The 23567-nt window shown below is 36.1% G+C and overlaps 1 protein-coding gene across 3 annotated transcripts in view; it reads right to left on the bottom strand.

Moving 5' to 3' along the window:
- Positions 1-23567, bottom strand: part of sorcs1 (sortilin-related VPS10 domain containing receptor 1) — a 210874-nt gene that overhangs the window by 31046 nt on the left and 156261 nt on the right. For all 3 annotated transcript variants that reach the window (XR_014626496.1, XM_084402210.1, XM_084402211.1), the window contains exons 5-12: positions 21154-21227; positions 16498-16562; positions 15557-15675; positions 13317-13406; positions 10169-10348; positions 8175-8321; positions 5737-5839; positions 508-584 (exon numbers count right to left, since the gene is read on the bottom strand). Coding sequence is in view for 2 of the 3 variants with exons in the window: in XM_084402210.1 (XP_084258336.1) it covers positions 508-584; positions 5737-5839; positions 8175-8321; positions 10169-10348; positions 13317-13406; positions 15557-15675; positions 16498-16562; positions 21154-21227 (855 nt within the window). In the remaining variant the exon portion in view is untranslated. The remainder of the gene's footprint in view (positions 1-507; positions 585-5736; positions 5840-8174; positions 8322-10168; positions 10349-13316; positions 13407-15556; positions 15676-16497; positions 16563-21153; positions 21228-23567) is intronic.

A 23567-nucleotide genomic window follows, 5' to 3' on the forward strand; every position in this document is an offset into this window, starting at 1 on the left:
AAAACTTCTGCTCACAGAAATGTGTCTCAGGGCATTGTTAAATATGTTCCTGTGTTATTTTCATTCATAATGTCAGATTGGCTGAGCTGTGACAATATTTCATCTCCTTCACTCTTCTTGGGAGGGCTTTCATTTTGATTATATGAAAGCTGGCAACCACAGGTCTGCTGTCCTTGAAATGATGCTATTTCTCAAATCCCAGTGATTGTAATTCTTACTGACATGATATATGACATCAAACCCATGCCCTACCCAGCATGCTTTAACATTTTTGCCACATCAATTTTCTCTTAATTATTTGAGCTCTCCATTTTTAATTAGACAGCTGGCCCCATAAATTTAAATCGCATCATCAAACATGCACCCACGGGCATCATATATGTCATTGAATTTAGTTTTCTCTGAAGGTGTCATTTGATTATCGGCTCTGAAACGTGGCACACAGATTTTTATCCGCTCAAAGATATGCATCAGTGCTGAAATTAAACGGCCCACGGTCAGTGTCACCTGCCGCCACGTGTTTCCAGCGTCGGATGTGATGAACATGCTAACGTTGCTGCTTGTTAACTCCGCGCCGATTGAACCTATGGAAAGAAGAGCAGAACAATTACGGTCATGCTTACCGAAGCAGATAGAGAGTTGATAACTAAAAGCTACGAATATGAAGATTGTGCCTCTTTTGCAAAACTAAAGTCATATATACTTCATTCCAAAAGCTTGCAAGTGCCTTAAGGATTTTGTCAAAACTTTCTCTTGATCGCTAACCCACAATGACTACCTTTCCAAATTTGTTACTGATATTGACAGTATTGGTTTTAAGGTTTGAAAATGTATGACAGACAGACAGACAGACAGACAGACAGACAGACAGACAGACAGACAGACAGACAGACAGACGATAACAGACAGACAGACAGACAGACGATAACAGATAGATAGATAGATAGATAGATAGATAGATAGATAGATAGATAGATAGATAGATAGATAGATAGATAGATAGATAGATAGATAGATAGATAGATAGATAGATAGATAGATAGATAGACAGATAGACAGACAGACGATAACAGATAGATAGATAGATAGATAGATAGATAGATAGATAGACAGACAGACAGACAGACAGACAGACAGACAGACAGACGATAACAGATAGATAGATAGATAGACAGACAGACAGACGATAACAGATAGATAGATAGATAGATAGATAGATAGATAGATAGATAGATAGATAGATAGATAGATAGATAGATAGATAGATAGATAGATAGATAGACGATAGATAGATAGATAGATAGACGATAGATAGATAGATAGATAGACGATAGATAGATAGATAGATAGATAGATAGATAGATAGATAGACATATAGACAGATAGACAGACAGATAGACAGACAGACAGACAATAACAGATAGATAGATAGATAGATAGATAGATAGATAGATAGATAGATAGATAGATAGACAGACAGACAGACGATAACAGATAGATAGATAGACAGACAGACAGACAGACAGACAGACAGATAGACAGACGATAACAGATAGACAGATAGATAGATAGATAGATAGATAGATAGATAGATAGACAGACAGACAGACAGACAGACAGACAAATAGATAGATAGACAGATAGACAGACAGACAGATAGATAGATAGACAGACAGACAGATAGACAGATAGATAGATAGACAGACAGACAGACGATAACAGATAGACAGATAGATAGATAGATAGATAGATAGATAGATAGATAGATAGATAGATAGATAGATAGATAGATAGATAGATAGATAGATAGACGATAGACAGATAGATAGATAGATAGATAGATAGATAGATAGATAGATAGATAGATAGATAGATAGATAGATAGATAGATAGATAGATAGATAGATAGATAGATAGATAGATAGATAGATAGATAGATAGATAGATAGATAGATAGACGATAGACAGAGGAGAAAATACATCATGTGTAATAAAATCAGAGAGTCTGGCCGTCTGATGCTTTGAGAATTAACTAGGAGTTCTGGAAAACCTCTATATCTAATAAGCTAAAAACTCAGGAAAGTCTGTGCCATCCCCACAACTCTTTTACGATCAAATCAATCAACTAAATGTCAATTTAGAGCCTATTATCTAATAGTCAGCCTCCTCCTAGGATTACTTATCCAGATAGTTACAGTGCCAAGACATTTATATTTTATCTGCGTTCATCCGGAGGCAATATAGTCGACGAACATCGCGGAAGACACAAGCCTGGAGTAAAATGAAAAAGTGACAAGCGCCTTCAATCTTATAAAATAAACATTTGAAGTTTGAAGTGGGGGAAGAGTTAGTTGGTTGTGAAAACAGAAGATGATGGAGAGAGAATAATAAGAACACTCTAAAGACTCTCTGCTGCTAATCTCAAGAGTAGCACTTAGCATTTCCATTTGTTTATGCTAGCACGACACTAATCTTGTTTATAGTCCATATACAGATGCCTGTGCTCCACAAGCTCAAAATGAACATATTCAACAATAACAGTGTCATAAGCGCTCAAGATGAAAGGAATTTTAATATGCTTCGCTTTGGAGTTCCAGCACAAAAACCACACTGATGTCAGGGATTTAAGAAAGAATACGAGAACTACACACTTTAAAAAGTATTTTGTTTTCAAGGACCTGATTTTTTTTTCTACCTGTCTGTAACCAAAACCAAAAGACAAATACTCCTTGAGAATTCAGTTTTAATAATCTTTTCTTTCTTTTTTGTTTTTAAATGTGTCTTTTCAACTTTTAAACGCTTCTTTAACCCTCTGGGGTCTGAGGTGTTTTCTGGGCCCTGGAGGTGTTTTGACATGCTCTGACATGTGTGCTTATTTCTGTTACTTATAATATTTTCATGGCAAAAGTCTGATTACACTGTATTCAGCACTAACTCTGCTAAAATAATGTGAGCAGCATGTGTGTCAAATTATTTAGTTTTGAGAAAATGCCCAGAGGGTTAAAGATTAAAGGAGGATCCAAAAATGGAATGATACATTTCAGGCACATTTTTAAATTAACATGCAAACATTTTCCATGATAACTAAAGTTTCACATACTTACTACAGTTATTATCACTACATAGACTAGAACAGTGGTATAAGCCACCAATTTCATCGAAAACAAAAAATAAAGAAATGAAACAACATAAGAGAAATTATGTATAAAGATATATTGAAAGTATACATACTCAGATATAGGGAGAAGTCTGCTATGGGACTCTGACTTGAGTATTAAATTTGACAAAAGTTTTACATATACTGAAGTATGGAAGCTTGTTTCAGCCACAGAATAAAAGATAAAAAAGGAAATTGTGCATTTTTATATCTCTCGCCAATCTCAGAGTCTTCTTTTCTCAGAATTGTGAGATATAAACTCACAATTGCGAGTTATAAAGTCTGAATTCTGATATATAAACTCGTAATTGTGAGTTAAAAAGTCCAAAATGTCATATATGTAGTCATAATTTTGAGAAATAGTCAGGATTTTGAGATATAATGTAAAGTCGCAATTTTGACTTTGCAATTGTGAGTTATAAAGTCCGAATTGTATAAAGTTGCAATTCTGGGATATAAAGTCAGAATTTTGAGATATAAAGTCGCAATTTTTACTTTCTCAGAATTGTGAGATATAAACTCGCAATTATGAGTTATAAAGTCCAAATTGTGAGATATAAAGTTGCAACTCTGAGAAATGTCAGAATTTTGAGAAATAAAGTCAGAATTTTGAGATTATGGGCCCTATTTTAACCATCTTATACCCCTTTTCCACCAAGGCAGAGCTGGTGCTGGTTCGGAGCCAGAGCCTAGTTTCAAATCGGTTCTTTGTTTTTCCACCGCCAAAGCACCAGCTCCGAACCAGTAAAACTGGTTCTTAAGTAGCACCAAATCATTGCAGGGTCTAGAACGGAGCCAAGAAAGAACCGCTTGCGTCAGAGGCTGGGGGCGGGGTTACCGTGGCCAACAAGACTGAAGAGAAACTTGTGACCGCCATTTTTAAATAGCAGCTAGTCGAGCTAATAGCAGCTCGATTATAATATCCGTCTATGTAAGTTACGGCGAGCTGCACGAACGCGTTGGATTCGCCGTGTTTGGATGCCGATTTATTTTCGCAAACCCATGAGCATCCATAGTAACGCAACGTCTATTATTGTTGATGCCTTGTTCGAGATGCATCGGAGCAGCGTGGACCGATCAGAGATTCGGGAGTGTTTGGAGATCATACGACTCCTTGTGCTTTTTGATCGCTTTCGCAGTGCTTTGATTTCATGTGCTGATCGTTCTGCGAGAAGCCGATGCATCTCGAACAAGTCTGGTGTGTTTGTGTTTGGCGCTGCCGCACTAGCGTTGCTGGGCAACATGATACGTATGCAGTGACGTAAGATATAGCTCTGTTGTGGCTCTCTGGCCGGTGGAAACGCAAACGGGTTCTTAGTAAGCTCGTCAGTCGAACCAACTCCGAACTGGCAATAGCTCTAGCTCTGAACCAGCACCCGGTTCTTGTTGGTGGAAAAGGGGTATAAGTGGTGCATGGCGCAAGTGCACTTTTGCTAGTTTAACAACGGGAAAAATGGTCGGCTCACCCGGCGCATGGTCTAAAAATGTTGTCCCTATTCTGTTAATGAGTAATGGGTGTGTTATGCGCATTACGCAAAATAAACCAATCAGAGTCTCATCTCCCATTCCCTTTAAAAGCCAGTTGCACTCGCGCCGTGGCGGATTCGCTATTTACATGGTGGAATTTGCATGCGGAAAGACTGAATGCTTCTCTAGCAAGGAAACGGATCTGCTCGTGCTCGAGGTAAAAGCGTACAAGCAGAACATCAACAGGACAAGCCGGATTCCACCATATCTTGATGTACACAATAATAATATTTTACATTGTAATCCTTTTATTTTGAATATTTGGCATGTTTGTGTGCTGCTGTGCGTCCCTGTGAGCAGAGTGTACATGCGTTGTGGACCCGCCTACAGGCGCACATTACTAACGCGCTCTTTAAATAAAAATACAAATAAAAATTGTGCCATTGACTTTAGACCTGGGTTTTGTTGGTCAATGGCGCAGTCTATTTCAGTTGCCTCAAAGTAGCAACGCGCCAACAATGCACCTGAACACATCTCGTTTTCAGACCAGCAGCCATGGGCGCACAAATGAGCACAAATGCATCTGATCTTTAAACAGGACGTGAAAATGATAACTGCGTCGGGCTGAAACTAGCAATGATGCTGCACTGCACCGGGTGTATAGGGCCCATAAAGTCGCAATTTTGACTTTCTCAGAATTGTGAGATATAAACTCACAATTGTGAGTTATAAAGTTCGAATTGTGAGATATAAACTTGCCATTCTGAGAAATGTCGCAATTTTGAGAAATAAAGTCAGAATTTTCCGAAAGTCAGAAAGTCTCATAATTGCACATTTTTATCCAGCAATTCTGACTTAATAATTGCAATCAAATAAATGTAGCCTTGGTGAGCATAAGAGACTTCTTTCAAAAACATAAAAAAAATCGTGTGACCCCAAACTTTTAAACGGTAGTGTACGTGTACACTTTATGTATGAAATGAGATCACTCTGCGTTATCCCATCTATAATGTTTTTGCCGTAGTAACGATAATGATTTTAGTGAAACATATTTCGTTTTCAAGGAAAATTTCTCACTAAACTACAGGATCAGTCCTTTCACCCAAACTCACCTGATGCCACTATGATTCCAGGAGCCGACTCTCTGCTGGCTATATTTCCAGATGTGTACGGGTTTGCTGATACATGCAGGTGAAGATGCAGGGAACAGTACGGCTAGAAGCAAAAAAATAATCCAGATCAAACAGGGTCTCTAAATCGATAAAACCCCAGCCTCCACTAAACTGTCATTGTGCTTGGGCTCGAATAAAATCCCATTAAAAAAAAAATCCCATACCAGCAAAAGCTTGTGATTTTTTTTCTCTCCAAACATTAATTTTGATTGGAATAACCTTTAGTGACACAATTCTCATTATAAGTCTGGAAATGCCAATGGTAAGCACATGTTGCAAGGGTTGTTTAGGGGTTTATTAAAACTTTGACATTTTCTAACAAATAGCTCTGTAATGGATGGTGAAGGCATGGGCACAAGCGGGACCATTAATTAGTTGAGTTTATCAAAGGGTAATTATTTTTGTTTGCATTTTTGTGGGGTTGTGGATGCCATTCACAGGGGATGGATAACATCTCCACGGAATGAAATATATGTCTTGTCATTTGCAATGACAAGCAGCACTGATTACGTAGACCTATTCCAAATGCCCATGTCCACAGGAATACACATTCTGTTTGCATATTGTTAACGTCTTTGTTTTTTAATGTGATGAAGATATTGTGCAAAATATGATCAATTATGACCATATCTAGCTGAGTGTTTCTTCAACAACACTTTTGGCTCTGTATAGACCTTTAGAAAATATCACCAGATGTTTTATGTAAATCATTTATTAACCTACACCAACAGAGGAGAATACATCAATATAAATATGTGAATTTTCATCCCGATTTCAAAATAAAAGTAAAAAATGAAACCCTCGATATGAGTTTGCTTGTTTTGATGCCCACATGTTCTTGTTCAATAAATGACAGTGGCTGTAGCATTTCTATCGTAAAGAAGTGGACAAATATTAAATATTAAGTGGACATTTGAATTACATGTTGTTTGGCCAATATTAAACAAGGATTTGATCATGCTGTCAAGTGTAACAACAACAGTCACCAGGCCATTTGGCACCCTCTGCAAGCAATTTTTTTTTTTTTTATAAAACTTAAAGTTGATTATGTTTATATTATGTATATTACATATGAATTTTAAGTGTTATTCAATTCAACCATATGATTACTTGCTTTTTATACTTTTTTGAACCAATTATTATTGCCTCATTGTTATTATATATATTTGAAGTAATTGTATGGGCTATTGTTCTTTTTTTTTTTTTTTTTTTTTTTAGCTATTTGTCTATTTTTATTACCTAAAAAAAATATGATCTAATTACTCAATTAATCATCAAAATAATCGACCAATTACTCGATTACCAAAATAATCATGAGAGACAGCCCTATATTAGTTAAAACATTTCAAAACGCACCTGCACTGTTTTGCATTTTGTGACTTTCAGTTTAAAATTCTTTCTTTTCCGGTCATTTCGTCATTGAAGATTTCTTAAAAATAGTATTAAAATATCGTCTCATTCTCATGAACCCAATATTGTGTATTGTCTCATGAGCATTTTTTGTAGTAAAAAAATAACACTGTGCTTTATAGCATTCGGTGATGGAAAAGACGATGCCAGAATTTTTTGTACAAAATTTAAATCTTAATTTTTTTTCTCCTTGCTCTTTCAAAGGCTAATTTCATAGCTAACATTTTATCTATAAAATTAAACAACATTTTCACACCTTTTACATAATTTGACAAAATTGAAGCTTGATTGGAGATGACACAATAAAATATTCTGTTCACAAATGATAGGCTATTTATCTTAATCTGTCTGCTTTCCCCCACATCTCATATTCAAGTATGCTCCTTCATGAAAAAAAAAATATAATAATACAATAATCATAAAAAGATAAAATAAATTATTAGGGCCAAAATTGTTGGATGTTATGTGAAATGATAGACATAATTTAGGATCTGAATTCGTCTAATAAACCATTTTCACACAGTACATATTGAAATGGGTTATTATTTTTAAACTCTTTGTTCCTATTATCATAGTTCGAATGATTCAAATTGTATGATTGATTTTCATATTTTAAGATTGAAAGTCTGGCTCTGGAACAAAGAGGCAATAAAACAAGCAGCATTTGAAAAGAAGCAAAACATAAATAAATAATGAAGGTGATGTGATAAAAAAAAATAAAAAAAATAAAGACAGACTTAATGTGATATTCATAAAACAATGATTATAAATATATAAATTTGTTAGTTTTAATAAGAATCAACCCAAAGTGCCTGCAGTTGAAGAAACACCCAGCCTTGTTTAATATTTCAAAAGATAAAATCTGATAAGTTGGGTGTTGGAAAGAGCAATGACCTCATAAAGCTCATCTATGAATGTCAAATTTGGACAAATCTCTTGCTTTCTGTTTTCCCCACACTTCCACTCACCAGTATGCAATGGATTGGGTTCCCTCTGAGATCAGCCGAGGGAGCCTGCAGGAGCCTCCAGTCTCGGCCTTTATTATAGGTTATATGAGTCTTCACCTCATTATTTATCTTCTTATTGGCCAGGAACATGCCTTTTATCCCTGCCACCTAGGGATGGGAACAAGCAAGATAACGAGGAAGAGATGCACCACTAATAATCACATCTGTAAAGTTACACCATTTCAATATTTCCACCTATATGTAAACAAGCCGCTGTTATTACTTAGTGTCCCTGAACTAAACCAAGCCAAGAGAATTTCTCAAAAGCGCCGTTCCTAGTAAAATATATATATCGGAGTGGAATGAGAGTATGTAAGGGAATGAGAAGGTAATCCATGTCCATCCTGAACAGAAGTGACATCTCTTCAGGGCCAGGAAGCACTAGAGAGGAGAAGAGGCAGCCCGGGATGGGACTCGGAGGACACTCGCTATTCAATAATTGATGAATATTCCAATCTCGCCGACGGCTGAGATTTTAGCATATGTTACATGGAGGTGGCGACCTCAATCAAGTCACCGGACTCTTCAGCCTATCCGAAGGCCAAATGTGATTTTATGGGGGTTGCTATCATCAACAGTTTAATTATTTGATCAGGAGATAGCTTGACACCTGCTGGCCTCTGTTGCAATGCGCCGTTCCATCTAGAGGCGCATGAATAGAGACCTGATGGCGTATTCTTCAAAGAGATGAGCGGTCTACACCCAAATCCTAATCACTGGCTTCACTCCTATCAGACCCACATGCAGTCCTATAAAAACTTGTGAACTTAAGAACACTCCGAAGCCCTACATGCTCTCAAACTGCAAGATATCATGTGGCATACAAGTATTTGCAAAGTCAAGCAAGTGTAGATTTAGAATTGGAAACAGGTTTTGTTCAGACAGGCTGCAATTTTTTTTTTTGCTTAATCCGTTTAGTTGTTTGTAGTCTGAACAGAACAAAAACATATTAAATAATTACAAACAGATAAATACAAACCCAAATGTGGTTTGAAATCTGAGTAAAATTGGATGCTTATATGTGTTAGAAACAGCAAATTAAGATTTCAAATATGTTTTCTAGTATTTGAGATATATATTTATATATAAACTGGAACATATGCATATACACACATATATATTAGTGCTGTGAATCGATTAAAAAAATTAACTAGATTAATAAAATATTTTCTGTGATTAATCGCAATTAAAAACACTTATGTTTTTAATATAATTTATAATGTAATAATTTCACAGTTAACCTCCAAATTAATGTAGAAATAGCATAAAGACAGTATAAATTAAATTTGATCTCTGATACTAATACAGCGACTGATGTCTCCATGAAAATGATTTTTCCCCCAGTTTTAAACATTTATTAGGCTTCAAAAAATTCAAGTTCAAACAATCCTCACATAAACCCATAATAAATGTCATATTTACCTGTGCCCTTTCTGTCTAACAGGTAGGAAATATACAGAAATTAAATAGTTATCAAACAGTCTGCACTGCATAAATTATAAATTAAATATAGATTAATCCTTATTAAAGCAACAAAAGTTATTTAGTCAAGAGCAGTGAGTAATTTTCTCTGTTTCATTTGTTCTTTGATTAACTTCAATGACAGTGTAATATGGCACTTTACTATGGTACAAAATATGTTATGAAATTAGCACGTCAATGGATTTCACCTATACATTAAGATCCATATAGACAGCATTCTGCTTTATTTCAAGGTTCCTAACTGCTCCTTGTTTAGATAATCCACTGATAATTATGTAATCAATGCCTGAAAAAAAATGCGCTGTTATTAAATCAATTAGCACTACAATCAATTAGCATTAATTAGTGTATCCAATTTGCTCGTGCTTTTAATATCCAGGGACATTTTAACATGAAGCGGTGTTATTGAATCAGCATACATCTGTGCAGTGTGGAAACCAGCTAAATGACACCGTTCTGTTTTAGAGAGGTACCTCATACAGATCTATCATGACATTTCCCTCTGGACCCATACTGCTCATGACGTTCTCCAAAGCCAGTGTGTAGTAAATGCCTCCGGACTCTGACACATACAGGTTGTAAGTGTCATTCTGGTTCCACTCTTGAACCGCCGCCACGACCCGGTTCTCATCTGTACTGATCACATGCAGATCCTGGGAAAAAAGGAAAAGAGGTTTCATAAGACAGATCTCAGTGATTTATTGGACGGAAGAATGTTTGGCCTCTGCTTTAACTCCAATATTTAAATACATGTCAATAAAAAAAGTCAATAAATCGGACATGGAACGTTTTATAATAGGTTATAAATGATGCACTAGTGGATCACATTCGGCCCAGTGTAGCAGCATGACTTCGGTTTTGTATAATAATTTGGTTAACACTTTAGAATAATGGTCAGGAAGTAATGCAATACAAATGACTACATCGACACTTCAGCTACTACTATTAACCAATATGAAAACAAGCTTAAAGGGATAGTTCACTTTGAAATTAATTTTTGATATGTTTTAGCTTACCTCAAGGGCATCCAAGATGTAGGTGTCTTTGTTTCCGCAGTAGTTTCAATTTTGATATTTTTAGGTCAAACCGTTCTTGTCTGTCAGTCATATAATGCATGTCGATGGTCACTGGCTCAAAACACAAGAACAGAGTCCAAATTAAAACAATTCCCCATCGTCCAAATGAAACAATTCCCCATCATAAGTACACATTGATGGCCTAAGACACGAAACGAGCGGTTTGTGTGAGAAAACGAACAGTATTTATATCGTTGTTATCTCTTGAACACAGCACACGTCCAAATGATCTGACGGCGCGGGCGGGTATAGATGTATACACTAGATGTCGCCTTGGCTACTGCAGTTCATTGGAACAAAACCGTAGCCAAGGCGACATCTATGTATATATCTATACCCGCCCGCGCCGTCAGATCATTTGGACGTGTGCTGTTTTCAAGAGATAACAACGATATAAATACTGTTCGTTTTCTCACACAAACCGCTCGTTTCGTGTCTTAGGCCATCAATGTGTACTTATGATGGGGAATTGTTTCATTTGGACGTGGGGAATTGTTTTAATTTGGACTCTGTGCTTGTGTTTTGAGCCAGTGACCATAGACCTGCATTATATGACTGACAGACAAGAACGGTTTGACCTAAAAATATCAAAATTGAAACTACTGCGGAAACAAAGACACCTACATCTTGGATGCCCTTGAGGTAAGCTAAAACATATCAAAAATTAATTTCAAAGTGAACTATCCCTTTAACTAATCAGTAAGCAATAGCAAATATATGACTAAGATCCTTATTAGGTAATCAATAATTACTGAATGAGATTAGCCTCATTAATTACCTCATTCAACTATGACAAATTATAAAGTATTACCAATTAATTACTAATCACAACATTAACATGTTTCTGAGACATACTTTTTAACTCTGAACTATGGATGTCACAGTGAGGAATTTTTCACAACGGTATACAAACTTGCGACAACACCTGTATTGCGCTATCAATATGCTGGGTATTGAATTTGTGTTCACTTTTACGAATTTGCGATCACGCGTGCATTTGTGGATTTCCGTGTGTTTGGATTTCTCACGTGCGGTATGGATAGCCAAACATATCTAAAATGCAGATATTACTGCAGGTTCTGGTGAAAACGGTGTAATTCACGCTTGTACTACAGAACATCATATTTTGCGGCGTCTTTTCGTCTAAAACGCCGTAAAACCCGACATTTTCTGGACACCAAGCATTTGGTTAATGGCGAAATATGACCTGGTTGGCGTTCCATACATTTGTGATTTGGTGTGCACACTGTGCAGGTGTGGACACCTTGTTGTTATCATTGACGATCAGGATCTGTTGCACACCAAATCCTCCGCCATCGTCTTGTCAGTCAACTCTCTTTACTCTCGTCACGTGATAAGTGAAATAATTTTTTTTATCAACAAATAAAATTATTGAATTGTATAAAACAAACAGACCAAATTAACCAGACCAAAATAAAACAATTATATATAAAAAGTACACATAATTAGGAAGTCAAGGTTTTAGTCTTTCTAACAATATCTCTGCGGTTATTGACCAGCTTCACGTGATACGTGAAATCTGACCCCAACAGTTTGTGGTGTATGGAGCAGAGCAAACGCTTTCAGTTTATAATTCTATTGTCCGTTGTCCAACTGAGCTAAATGTTATATATGCATATACATATATGGTAATGTAACTGCTGTTGTGTAGTAATTTATCTTTTCTATCTAGCTGATATCTCTATGTTTATTACTATTGAAGTCAATAAACTTCAGTTACATTTTATTCACTATGTTTCCCAATGAAGTCCATGACTAAGCAACTCAGATGATTTAACAAATCCGCTCTGTCTTTTTCTTCTTCAGAAAGTAAAAGCAAGCCTTCAAAGTTCCTTTTAATGTTCAAAACATCAAAACACCTTTACCTTTCTTATTTACATTCATCAAAGGAGGACGACTTTAACCTTTAATGTGATTTTTGCCTCTAATCAAGTTAGATTGAATATGAATGTTATTGCCGGGATGGCAGGGGACAGCTGGAGTGCATTGGTGGTTTCACCCCACTGAGCTGAATCCGATTAATAATCAGTATCAGACCCAACACTCACCTGGCTTGTTTTGCTCAAAGCTCCGGCGTACGGCAAATATTCTTATTAGCCTTAAATTGAGCTTGTCAGTTGGGCAAATGCAACAAAACCACATGCTGGCATTTCATCTACCCCAGACCGCGCAAGGGTTGCTGGGTGTGTGCTTTAAGGAGCGCCGAGAGCTTGATTGAATAAAACATGTTTAATTGTCATGTGAGCGCAGCAGATTTTAAGCTTTGAATAATAACACAACATCCTGAGAGGCGAGGGACCGCGGTAGCATCTGCGTCCCTGAATTCACTCGCTCAGAAGTAAAAGCCTGCCAGATGCCAGAAAAAAAAAAGGAAAAAAAATCTAATTTTGTAAAGGTTTGAAGCTTCAAAGGCTAACATCGAGGGACATGATGATCTGGGTCTGAAATAGCAATGTTTGTTTACTCTGTCACGGTGTGGCAGATTCCGACTTCGTGTTGAGCAAGTGTGAATGAGTTACCCTACCTTTGGAAGGGTGTATTTGGGAAGCTTCATAGGTGTAAACACATCTCGCCTGAATGACACATAGTAGATTGGCCGGCCACCGGTTGACACCTAGGGTAATGGAGGGATCACAAACAGACAGGACAAGGACATGTTAGAAAGAAGTAACATTTCGAGTGCCACCGGATATTGGTCACGTATTAGGGCTGGCTATCGGCGATATGTTTGCCACAGTTGTGATAAGATGATTAGATCTAATTACATGATTAGATCAGTTGAAACAGTGCCAAATGCATAACACTGAATTTTGGAGGATTAGTTTCTATCTTTGCTTCACCATAAACCATGTTTACACCTGGTATTATGATTAAGTGCTATTGAGATTAAGTGCTTAATACAGGGCCCAAAATATTCAAAGGTAGCTAAAATGTTATGCATCAACATTGCATTTGTCCAGATAGCAGTGAAGGACCGTCAATCAAACACCCAAAGAAAATAACATTTTTTGAAATCTTATGAAATCATTTGGAAAAGTGCAAACATATAACTGAAGGTCATTTAATGAAGGTAGCTATCTAAAATAAAAGAGAACTGTAGGAAATGCAAAAATATTGATATATAAATATCAATGCAATATTGTAAGAAAATATGTATTGCTACAGCCATACCCAAGTGCATTAATATGGAACTTGTTCTGCCACGAAATAAAAAATAAACAAGGTAATTGCATCTTTTTATCTCACAATTCTGACTTTTTATCTCTCACTTGCGAGTTCATATCGCACAATTCGGACTTCATAACTCGCAATTGCTAGAAAAAAAGTTACAATTAAAGTAACACTAAGTAACTTTTCAACCTTCATAATATATTTCCAAAACCCTTGTGATGGTACATCGACTTAAAATAGGTTGAATGACACGTCTGCCATAGCCTGACGGGGTTTGTATAGTTTTTAATCGTACTTTTAAACTTCGGGGTTCGGGTAGTAACACCCGCGCACAAAAAGAACTACAAAATTCGACTGCTTTACGGCATAGGCTACCTCACTTCCCCCAACACGTCCTCACATGCTGTTGGACTTGTAAGTATATTGCTTATATTATATAAGCAATATACTTACAAGTCCAACAGCATGTGAGGACGTGTCGGGGGAAGTGAGGTAGCCTATATTGTATATCACTCGGACAAGCACCTGGCGTTCTTGTTGATGGATTAGTAGACATCTTCGGAGGCTAGCTGTGCTTGTTCGATGTCCGACGATTTGTAACGCGTTGTGTTTATTCCCCAATCGAACTCGTGTAACTGTCTGTCACATGTTCTACCGTCCACAGCATTAACGTTACTTGATAGACAAAAATAGGACAAGAATGAGCGTCAAACAGAAACAACCCGCTTACACGCTTGTTCGAGGCGCACATACAATACAGACTGCCGAAAGTTAAACAGGGCGCGCGCAGCTTAAAGGGGACACACCTTATTTTCACTCGTTACAGCTTCTATCCGACTGAACGGGGACCGGTATACAGGGGGGAGGGGATCAGGCCGTGAGTGAAGAGACTGCTCTGCGTGAGTGGTATTTACGACAGTAACGTTAAATACAAGTAGTCCACAGCGACTCTAGGGGTCGTTGTTTGACCAAAACGGAAATCCTACATAGTGGGGCTTTAATTCATTTATATCTCAAAATTCGCGATTCTGAGTATATATCTCGCAATTGCAAGTTCATATCTCACAATACAGTCTTTACTTCTTTCAATTGCGAGTACACTGTAAAAAAATTAAATAATTCCTGCCTTAAATTTTTAAGTACAATTAACTTGGATGTTTAAGTAATTTCAACTCAAAAAGTCAAACTCAACTCAACTTCAAACTCAAAAAGTCATTACAACTCAAAATTCATTAAACTGACTGATAAAAAAAAATTAGTTGAATCTTGTGTAACATAAAAAAAAAAGGTTTACTTATTTTGATGAGTTAAAGCAATGTAAAAACATGTTGTCATAAGGTATTAATAATATAATATTTTACAGTATATGTAACTAGCAATTCTGACATTTTCTCAGAATTGTGAGATATAAACTTGCAATTACGGAAAAAAAGTCAGAATTGTGAGATAAAATGTCACAATTACCAATTTTATTTTTTATTCTGTGGAGGAAACAAGCTTCCGTACATTACGCCACACACACGGCATGCATTAAGCTTCATTCCATTATCTAGTACTAGTCAAAGGTACTAGTCCCCTCTATACATTACTCACCTGGACAAACACATACTCATCTTGGACCACCAGGGAGTTGGGGTCAATGTATCCAGGAAAAGGTTTGCCCTTGTTGGCATCTGTGCAGTTCTGAAGTTTACATGTGACATACAGAGCCTCTGCAACAGGACAAATGGCAGAAAGAGATGAAGGAATATTGTTTTGTTTTTTTTCTTGCCATAAACCAGATGATAGGACACTATAAGAGGATGTTACTATGAACTGAAAGCTATAGGGGTAAAGAAGCCTGGGGGTAATTGTGCAAGGCCCAAATGTGACACTTGTTTAGTTATATATTTATTATTTTTTACAAATTAGTCTTCAAAATTCTTCAGTCTAAAAAAAACCCCACACATTTAGGTCAACTTTTCATTTGTTTCCAAGCACTTGTGAGATTTACAAGCAATTTCTGAGTGAAAATATTTTCTTATGAAACTTACCCACATTCACGTGTTGATAAAATTTGTATTTTGTTTAAAAGCAGAGACGGTTCCTTCTTTTGATATATTGCATGTTCAGATATTCATAAAACAAAAGATTCGTGGTGCCATGAAAACTTTGTGAAAATGGTTAAAAATGCAGCGGTGGCTGGCAACTTTTTTTGTTGCTGGCGGGAAAAGAGTTAATCTCAAACTATCTAAAAAAAACTTCACACAACTTGACAGACTGTATTTTAAGGGACCATATCCAGTAGAACTGACAAGCGTAACTTCTCGTTCTGTCCGTCTATCGACAGGAATATAGGTTCAGCAGACAAAAGACAAACTCAATTTGTGCAGCATGTTTATTACGAATGACAGATACTGACAGATAGATTTGCTGGTGTAGAACTGTCCATTTTGCATTTTGACGTGTAGCCTATTTTGAACCCTCTAAGTGTTGCCTTGGGCCGTGTTTGAATTATAGCTTCTTGAAATATAGTCAAAGCACATCAGACTTACGGGTTTCTGAGATGCTGGTCTCAAGGTGAATCAGGCCTGGCTCTTTATCAAGGCCCAGTTTAGACCTAGAGAGCCCAAAGGAAATAAAAAACAGAGTTTTTTTTAAATGGGCTTTGAAAAATCCTATGTGTTTCCATATAACAACAGATGGGTCAAAATAAGGGCATTGGATTTTTTTTGTGTGTCAGCTAAAAGATCTGTGTTCTCCTCCCATAGGAGCAATACGGGTTAAGGTGGGAAAGTACCATCAGAACACCCTGTCCTGTTAAGCTCCCATTTCCATCCTTATCTTTCTGTGTTCTCTGACAGAACCGAGAAGCATATCCCGACATCATTAAAAGTAAGCCCTTCTCATTTGCTTCCCAAGAACACCCACAGGCAGCGCACATTTCTCTCTCTTGCTCTTTTTAGTGTTGAAAAAAAATCATTGTTGCATGAAATATTTATTCGAGACTGAAAAATCAGAGAGAGCTGCTCCAGTGAGAAAGCTACAAAGGTAGAAGCAGACTAGCTCAAGACTTTATCGTGACACTTAATGGAAGTATTGACACTTTCACAAATATAGCATCCATACAGCATGTACTGGGATCACCCTTAATATTTTAAAGACAGAGCAGCAAATTCACAAAAAATTTTTTATTTGGGTTTATTTGCAAAAATGATAAATAATGAGCGGACTGTACAGATCCCATTTATTGTGCGGATGGATGGATGGATGGATGGATGGATGGATGGATGGATGGATGGATGGATGGATGGATGGATGGATGGATGGATGGATGGATGGATGGATGGATGGATGGATGGATGGATGGATGGATGGATGGATGGATGGATGGATGGATGGATGGATGGATGGATGGATGGATGGAAATATTATGTTACAGTTTCCACACAAAAATAGTCCACTGCAATGTACAAACAATCGAACTGAACTCTTCTGAATGCGAGTTTCAAGTCGCCGTCACTTGAAAATGAGTCCGCGGTGAAATGATGACGGTAAGCATGTAAATTTCAGATTGCTGGATGGCGCGATTGACCAATCAGAACAGAATATTCCTCCAGTGCCCGCCCATTTTTCAGCGACCTTGGTTCCGAATGTATTGGTTTTTGTTTCCATTCATTTTTCCCATAGGGATTTTTAAAATGTCTTTGTAAAAGAGCTACAAGCAATGAACCAAACAACCACCTATGAGGTGAATCACAACAGCAAAATATATTTGGAAAATGGGACGATAAAGGCAAAATGTACAAGACTGTGTACTTCACTTTCATGAGGGAAAGAACTATGATCCCATGTAGCACTGCGAAAGACAACTGAATAAAATAAATGATCCATATTACGCATACAAATATGAAGTATTTTGAGACCAAAGTGAAAATGACTATGTCATTCGCAGTGCTTCATAGGAGTGGGTCGGTGCTAAACTGTTCTTTTGATGCAATTTATTTGTCGCGATTCTATAATCGGTGGAGATTTCTCTGCAGAATCATGGTTAATGTAGTTTTCAGCAGGAATTCCACTGTTGAGCGTGGTTATTTAAAAAAATAAGTTGAAATAATGTGGCCTGATGGCTTCAACAAAAGCAAATACCATTATTTAACAACCTCAGCTCACAGTAGGTCTGTCTTTAAAGGTTTAGGAGTTATCAGTCCCCCTACGGAGAAAATGAATGGGATGTTTACTTCCAGAACCTAAATGCCGTCCTCTAAAAAGGCGCAGAGTTGACATTGCATCATGCTGGTTTAAATACATTGCCGTTCTTTTCAATGCAAACACGCTCCCATTATATTTAAATCAGGCTTATTATAGTGCTTATTTACAATTGTATATCAGCATTTTGTCTTACGTGATTCTCATCCAAGATTGTTCAGGTACCTTCAGTTATATTTCATTACCTTACAACCTTGCTACCTCAAAAGAATGGCTCATTTTTAAATACCTGCTACAAGAAACTGCTATAGGCTTCGATTTGAGATCAATAGTGAAGGTGAAAGTAAAGGAGTTCCTGACCTGTTCAATTCCACCAAGACTCTAAATCTATGCGGGCATTAAGCCGCACCGGATCTAAGTTCCTTTTGAAGCGCTGACAAATACAAAAGTCCATTTCATCCATTCAAAGCTCCATTCCTTCAATCATCTCATATTCTGGCTGTGACCGTGGTGGGTTCTCATCAAAAGGGACGATCTAATTTCACATAGTCAATAGCTACCCATTTGTAAGGGTTGTGTGTCTCATCTCACTTCAGATAATAAGACTCTATATGTGAAAGTTCATTGAGGGGAACTTGTGAGGGTAGATCATTACCAGACTAAAAATAACGGTACTGCAGGCTGACTCTCTGATGTCTTCGCTCTGTCCCACTTTGACTGTGCTTATGCAAAAATTCGAAACAAAAATGTCCTCAAAAAACAAAACTCTGCTGCTTAATGACTAGATCTGAATTTGGATGGGACATGGCAGGTGAAAAACAGACATGATCAATCAAAAACTGACCGGTCAGTCGAGAGTATAAATTGTATTTGTGATGTGTACATTGAACGCACTATTAGTCACTGAGTCCTCTTACTCACTTTACCTGCTTTAGTTGTGTTTGTGTGTGTGTGTGTGTGTGTGTGTGTGTGTGTGTGTGGGAGGGGGACAGAATCTTCTTTGTTTCTTATTAAAATTGTAGCATTTATTTATGTTTATTTTATTTTATTGAATTTACCCATTTGACACATTTTTATGCACACGCACACACACACACACGTTTTCTTGGCTATCTAAATGTGGACATTCCACAGACGTAATGTTTTTTATACTGTACAAACTGTATATTCTCTCCCCTTACACTAACCCTACCCCCAAACCTAACAATCACACAAAACTTTCTGCATTTTTACATAAAAAAAAAAAAAAAAACTTTAATTACTTTATTTTTATACCATATTTACAAATGAGGACATCCCTAAAGGGAGGTTTTTGGGTACAGATTTGTTCCCAAAATGCACACACACACACACACACACACACACACACACACACAAAATGTATATATACAGTGCAATGCATAAGTGAATACACCCATGCTAAAGTTGACTAAATCATATTTTGGAAATTGAACTTAATGCCTTAATTTAAAAAATTAGGAAAAATCCAACCTTTAAGGACACCAATTTTCTTTGTGAATGAATAATGTATCGTAAATAAATAAATGTTCTTCCTTAAAATGCATGGTGCATAAGTGAGTACACCCCTATGTTAAATTCCCATAGAGGCAGGCAGATTTTTATTTTTAAGTTTTTTTTTTTTTTTTTTTTTTAGGATACTATGCATCCTGATAAAGTTCCCTTGGCCTTTGGAATTAAAATAGCCCCACATCATCACATAGCGAGATTTGACCTAGAGACTGGCATGGTTTTATTTCAGTTAGCCTAATAGCTAGTTTGATTTGCATTGAGAGATGATCTTATGGAAAGTACCCCATGCCAATCTCTAGGTATGGTGAATGCTATGTGATGATGTGGGGCTATTTTAATTCCAAAGGCCAAGGGAACTTTATCAGGATGCATAGTATCCTAAAAAAGAAATAAAAAAAAATACTTAAAAATAAAAATCTGCCTGCCTCTATGGGAATTTAACATAGGGGTGTACTCACTTATGCACCATGTTTTTTTTTCCATGTATTTTAAGGAAGAACATTTATTTATTTACGATACATTATTCATTCACAAAGAAAATTGGTGTCCTTAAAGGTTGGATTTTTCCTAATTTTTTTAATTAAGGCATTAAGTTCAATTTCCAAAATATGATTTTTTATTCCTCTTTTTAGTCAACTTTAGCATGGGTGTATTCACTTATGCATAGCACTGTATATATATATATATATATATACACATGTCTTTTCGGTCTCACTTTATCATTAGTTAGCAAAAGTTGAAAAAATGGCAACGGCATTTAATACATGTGATATGAAAATAGTTATTTTGTCAATTTCTGCAAGATTCAAATCTCTACCAGATTAATTCAAAACATGAAAATTAGTTCATTTATTCACTCATCAATGCAGATGCCAGGTGCTGTGAAAATATTTTATATGACTTTATTTTGGAATCTGATTCCTTTGTACATTATTTAATTAATTTATTAATTTATTTATTTATTTATTTATTTATCTATTTATTTTTCACTTCTAGACACTTTTTTTGTCCCTGTACTCAAGATTTAGTGGAGATTATATTTATAATATAAAATAAACTTGTCTGAAAGAAAATCCATGATCCAGGCCCCCTTTTCAGTTAATTCCAGCTTGTCCACTTGAGATAAACACAAAATCGAATCACATTTAGAATTTATTTCTCAACCGGTCTCTTTAATCACCACAGTCTAGACATCTATTAGCCATCCTGATCAAGTTGAATAAGCTTTCTTAATGACTAAATCATTTGCAACATTGCAAATGCAGAATCCGAGTCAGTAACAAGGTCTAATGACAACGTTCAGAACTTCGAAAGTTTGGACGTGAACCTCGAGATGGAACACAGTGGGGAAGAACACATCAGGGTTGAACAACAATCCGTGCTCTTTGGTTTATTCTTATCAGCCACAGAATGCAGGAGTTCAAATGATTGATGTTCCACATGCAGAAGAAGGAGTCACACAGAGAGCTTACCAGTAGAATTGATTGGGCGTCACCCGCTCGTGAACAAGCTGCCATCGACGGCCAAACTCAACAGAGCTGTAGAGCTGAGGACCAAATAATGTGTTAGCAAAGTTATTAGTATGAACATTTCTGACACTTCTGAAGGTAAGTTTAGTTTAATCTTTATTCTTATCATTAGCTCTGTTCAACAACCGTATGCCTACATAGGAAGCTGTCTTCTAAGTCCACATTATCACTATTATGAAACCTAGCAGCAACTCCACGCACTACACAAAATGGAAGTGTGATTTCCATGCTGATTTCTACCGATTTTGATATTAGCGTGTTGCTAAACTAATGGCATGATAATCCAATATGCATATAAATACATAATACACACAAATATTGGTTGAAAATATTTGTATCAATCCTTTTTTTCTTGAATGAGATACTATCAGTGTACACTACTTTTTAAAATTTTGGGGTCAGTATTTTTTTTTTTTTTTTAAGAAATTACTCCTTTTATTCAGCAGAGATGCATTAAAATGCTCAAAAGTGATAGTTAAGATATTTAAATAGTTAAAATATTAATTTTAAAATATGTCATATCAGTGCAGTTATTTGTTATTTTGAACTTAATATTCATCAAATAATCTTAGAAAAAAGTGTCATGTTTCAAAAAAAAAAAAAAAAAAAATTTATATATATATATATATATATATATATAGCCTATATATATATATATATATATATATAGGAATAAACATTTTAAAATATATTACAATAGGGAATTTTTCTTTTAAATTATAATAACATTTCACAACGATAATATTTTTTACAGCATTTTTGATTGAATACAGTGCTATGCATAAGTTTAGACACCCATACTAAAGTTGACTAAAAAGAGGAATAAAAAATCATCTTTTGGAAACTGAACTTAATGCCTTAATTTAAAAAATTTGGAAAAATCCAACCTTTAAGGACACCAATTTTCTTTGTGAATGAATAATGTATCGTAAATAAATAAATGTTCTTCCTTAAAATACATGGTGCATAAGTGAGTACACCCCTATGTTAAATTCCCATAGAGGCAGGCAGATTTTTATTTTTAAGTATTTCTTTGTATTTTTTTTTTTTTAGGATACTATGCATCCTGATAAAGTTCCCTTGGCCTTTGGAATTAAAATAGCCCCACATCATCACATAGCCTTCACCATACCTAGAGATTGGCATAGTTTTATTTCAGTTAGCCTAAAAGCTAGTTTGATTTGCATTGAGAGATGATCTTATGGAAAGTACTCCATGCCAATCTCTAGGTATGGTGAAGGCTATGTGATGATGTGGGGCTATTCATTATGGAACTGTCTTCTCCTAGTAGGATGTGATGCTGCCTTAAAATTGATCCAAAACAAGATATCTTGGAAGGCAGCATAATTAAGTTGTCTACTTTTTGGAACAGAATTCGCAACAGGAACGCGCCACAGATGTCTTAAAATACTGCCTACGTAGGCAGCTAACTAGGTTTTCAAACTGAGCAAGTGCAATTATGAATGATTTTCCAATAAAATCAAATCTTTTTTTTTTTAAATCATTTTTAATTTTAAAAACTGGCAATGAGCAAGAGATCAAACACGAAGATCTGAAATTCACTAAATGAGGCATAAAAATGACTCACATATATATTTCTCAGTAAGAAACATCCTATTTATGTGCAATGTGCTTTAAGGGAAAAATCATTTTATATAAATGGCAAATACAAATGGCACACTGGTACTTACAGCACTTTGGAATGATATGTGCCATTAAAGTGTTGAGCAAAAGCAGCACTTGTTTTTGCATTAGTTGGGAACTGTGATATCACAATCTTGTATCCAATATAACAACCTGACTGTGGGTGGATGGAGCTTGATCAAATTTAGACATAGACAAACGGGATCAAACTAAACGAAGAAACGAAGAGAAAACAACAGCTTAAATTAGCCTTAACTGGTCTTAGCTGGTTCAAACCGGTCTCCCAGCCTAATATTGTAGGCCTATATTGAATATGTTTTAGTCTGGTATAAGCGTTTTTTATAAGCGAATATGTTCACCAATAAAGGCTACTGAGCTTTTCATTTCAGCTTGTTTCCTCTCTCATGTTTACTGTTATAATAAAATAAACCTCAGGAACTTTGCCAATGACACTGTGGTATAACTCTGCAAACACTAATTAATAAAGCATTTATTTGTGGCATAGATTTTGATAGGGTTTAATTAGTGATTGTTTTCTTTTTGTGCTGTTTGCTTTCGCAGCTTAACCATGGCTAGTCATGTGCATTGTGCAAACAGTCAACTGTTAGCCTTCAATTGGCTGATAATTCTTTTTGATTGTGTTCATTTAATTGTAATTCATTCGCAGTGGCCATCTTTCAAGGGTGAAGTCAATGTTGATTTGTCAAAATTAA

Source organism: Rutilus rutilus (genome assembly GCF_951802725.1).
Source record: "Rutilus rutilus genome assembly, chromosome: 2".
NCBI lineage: Eukaryota > Metazoa > Chordata > Actinopteri > Cypriniformes > Leuciscidae > Rutilus > Rutilus rutilus.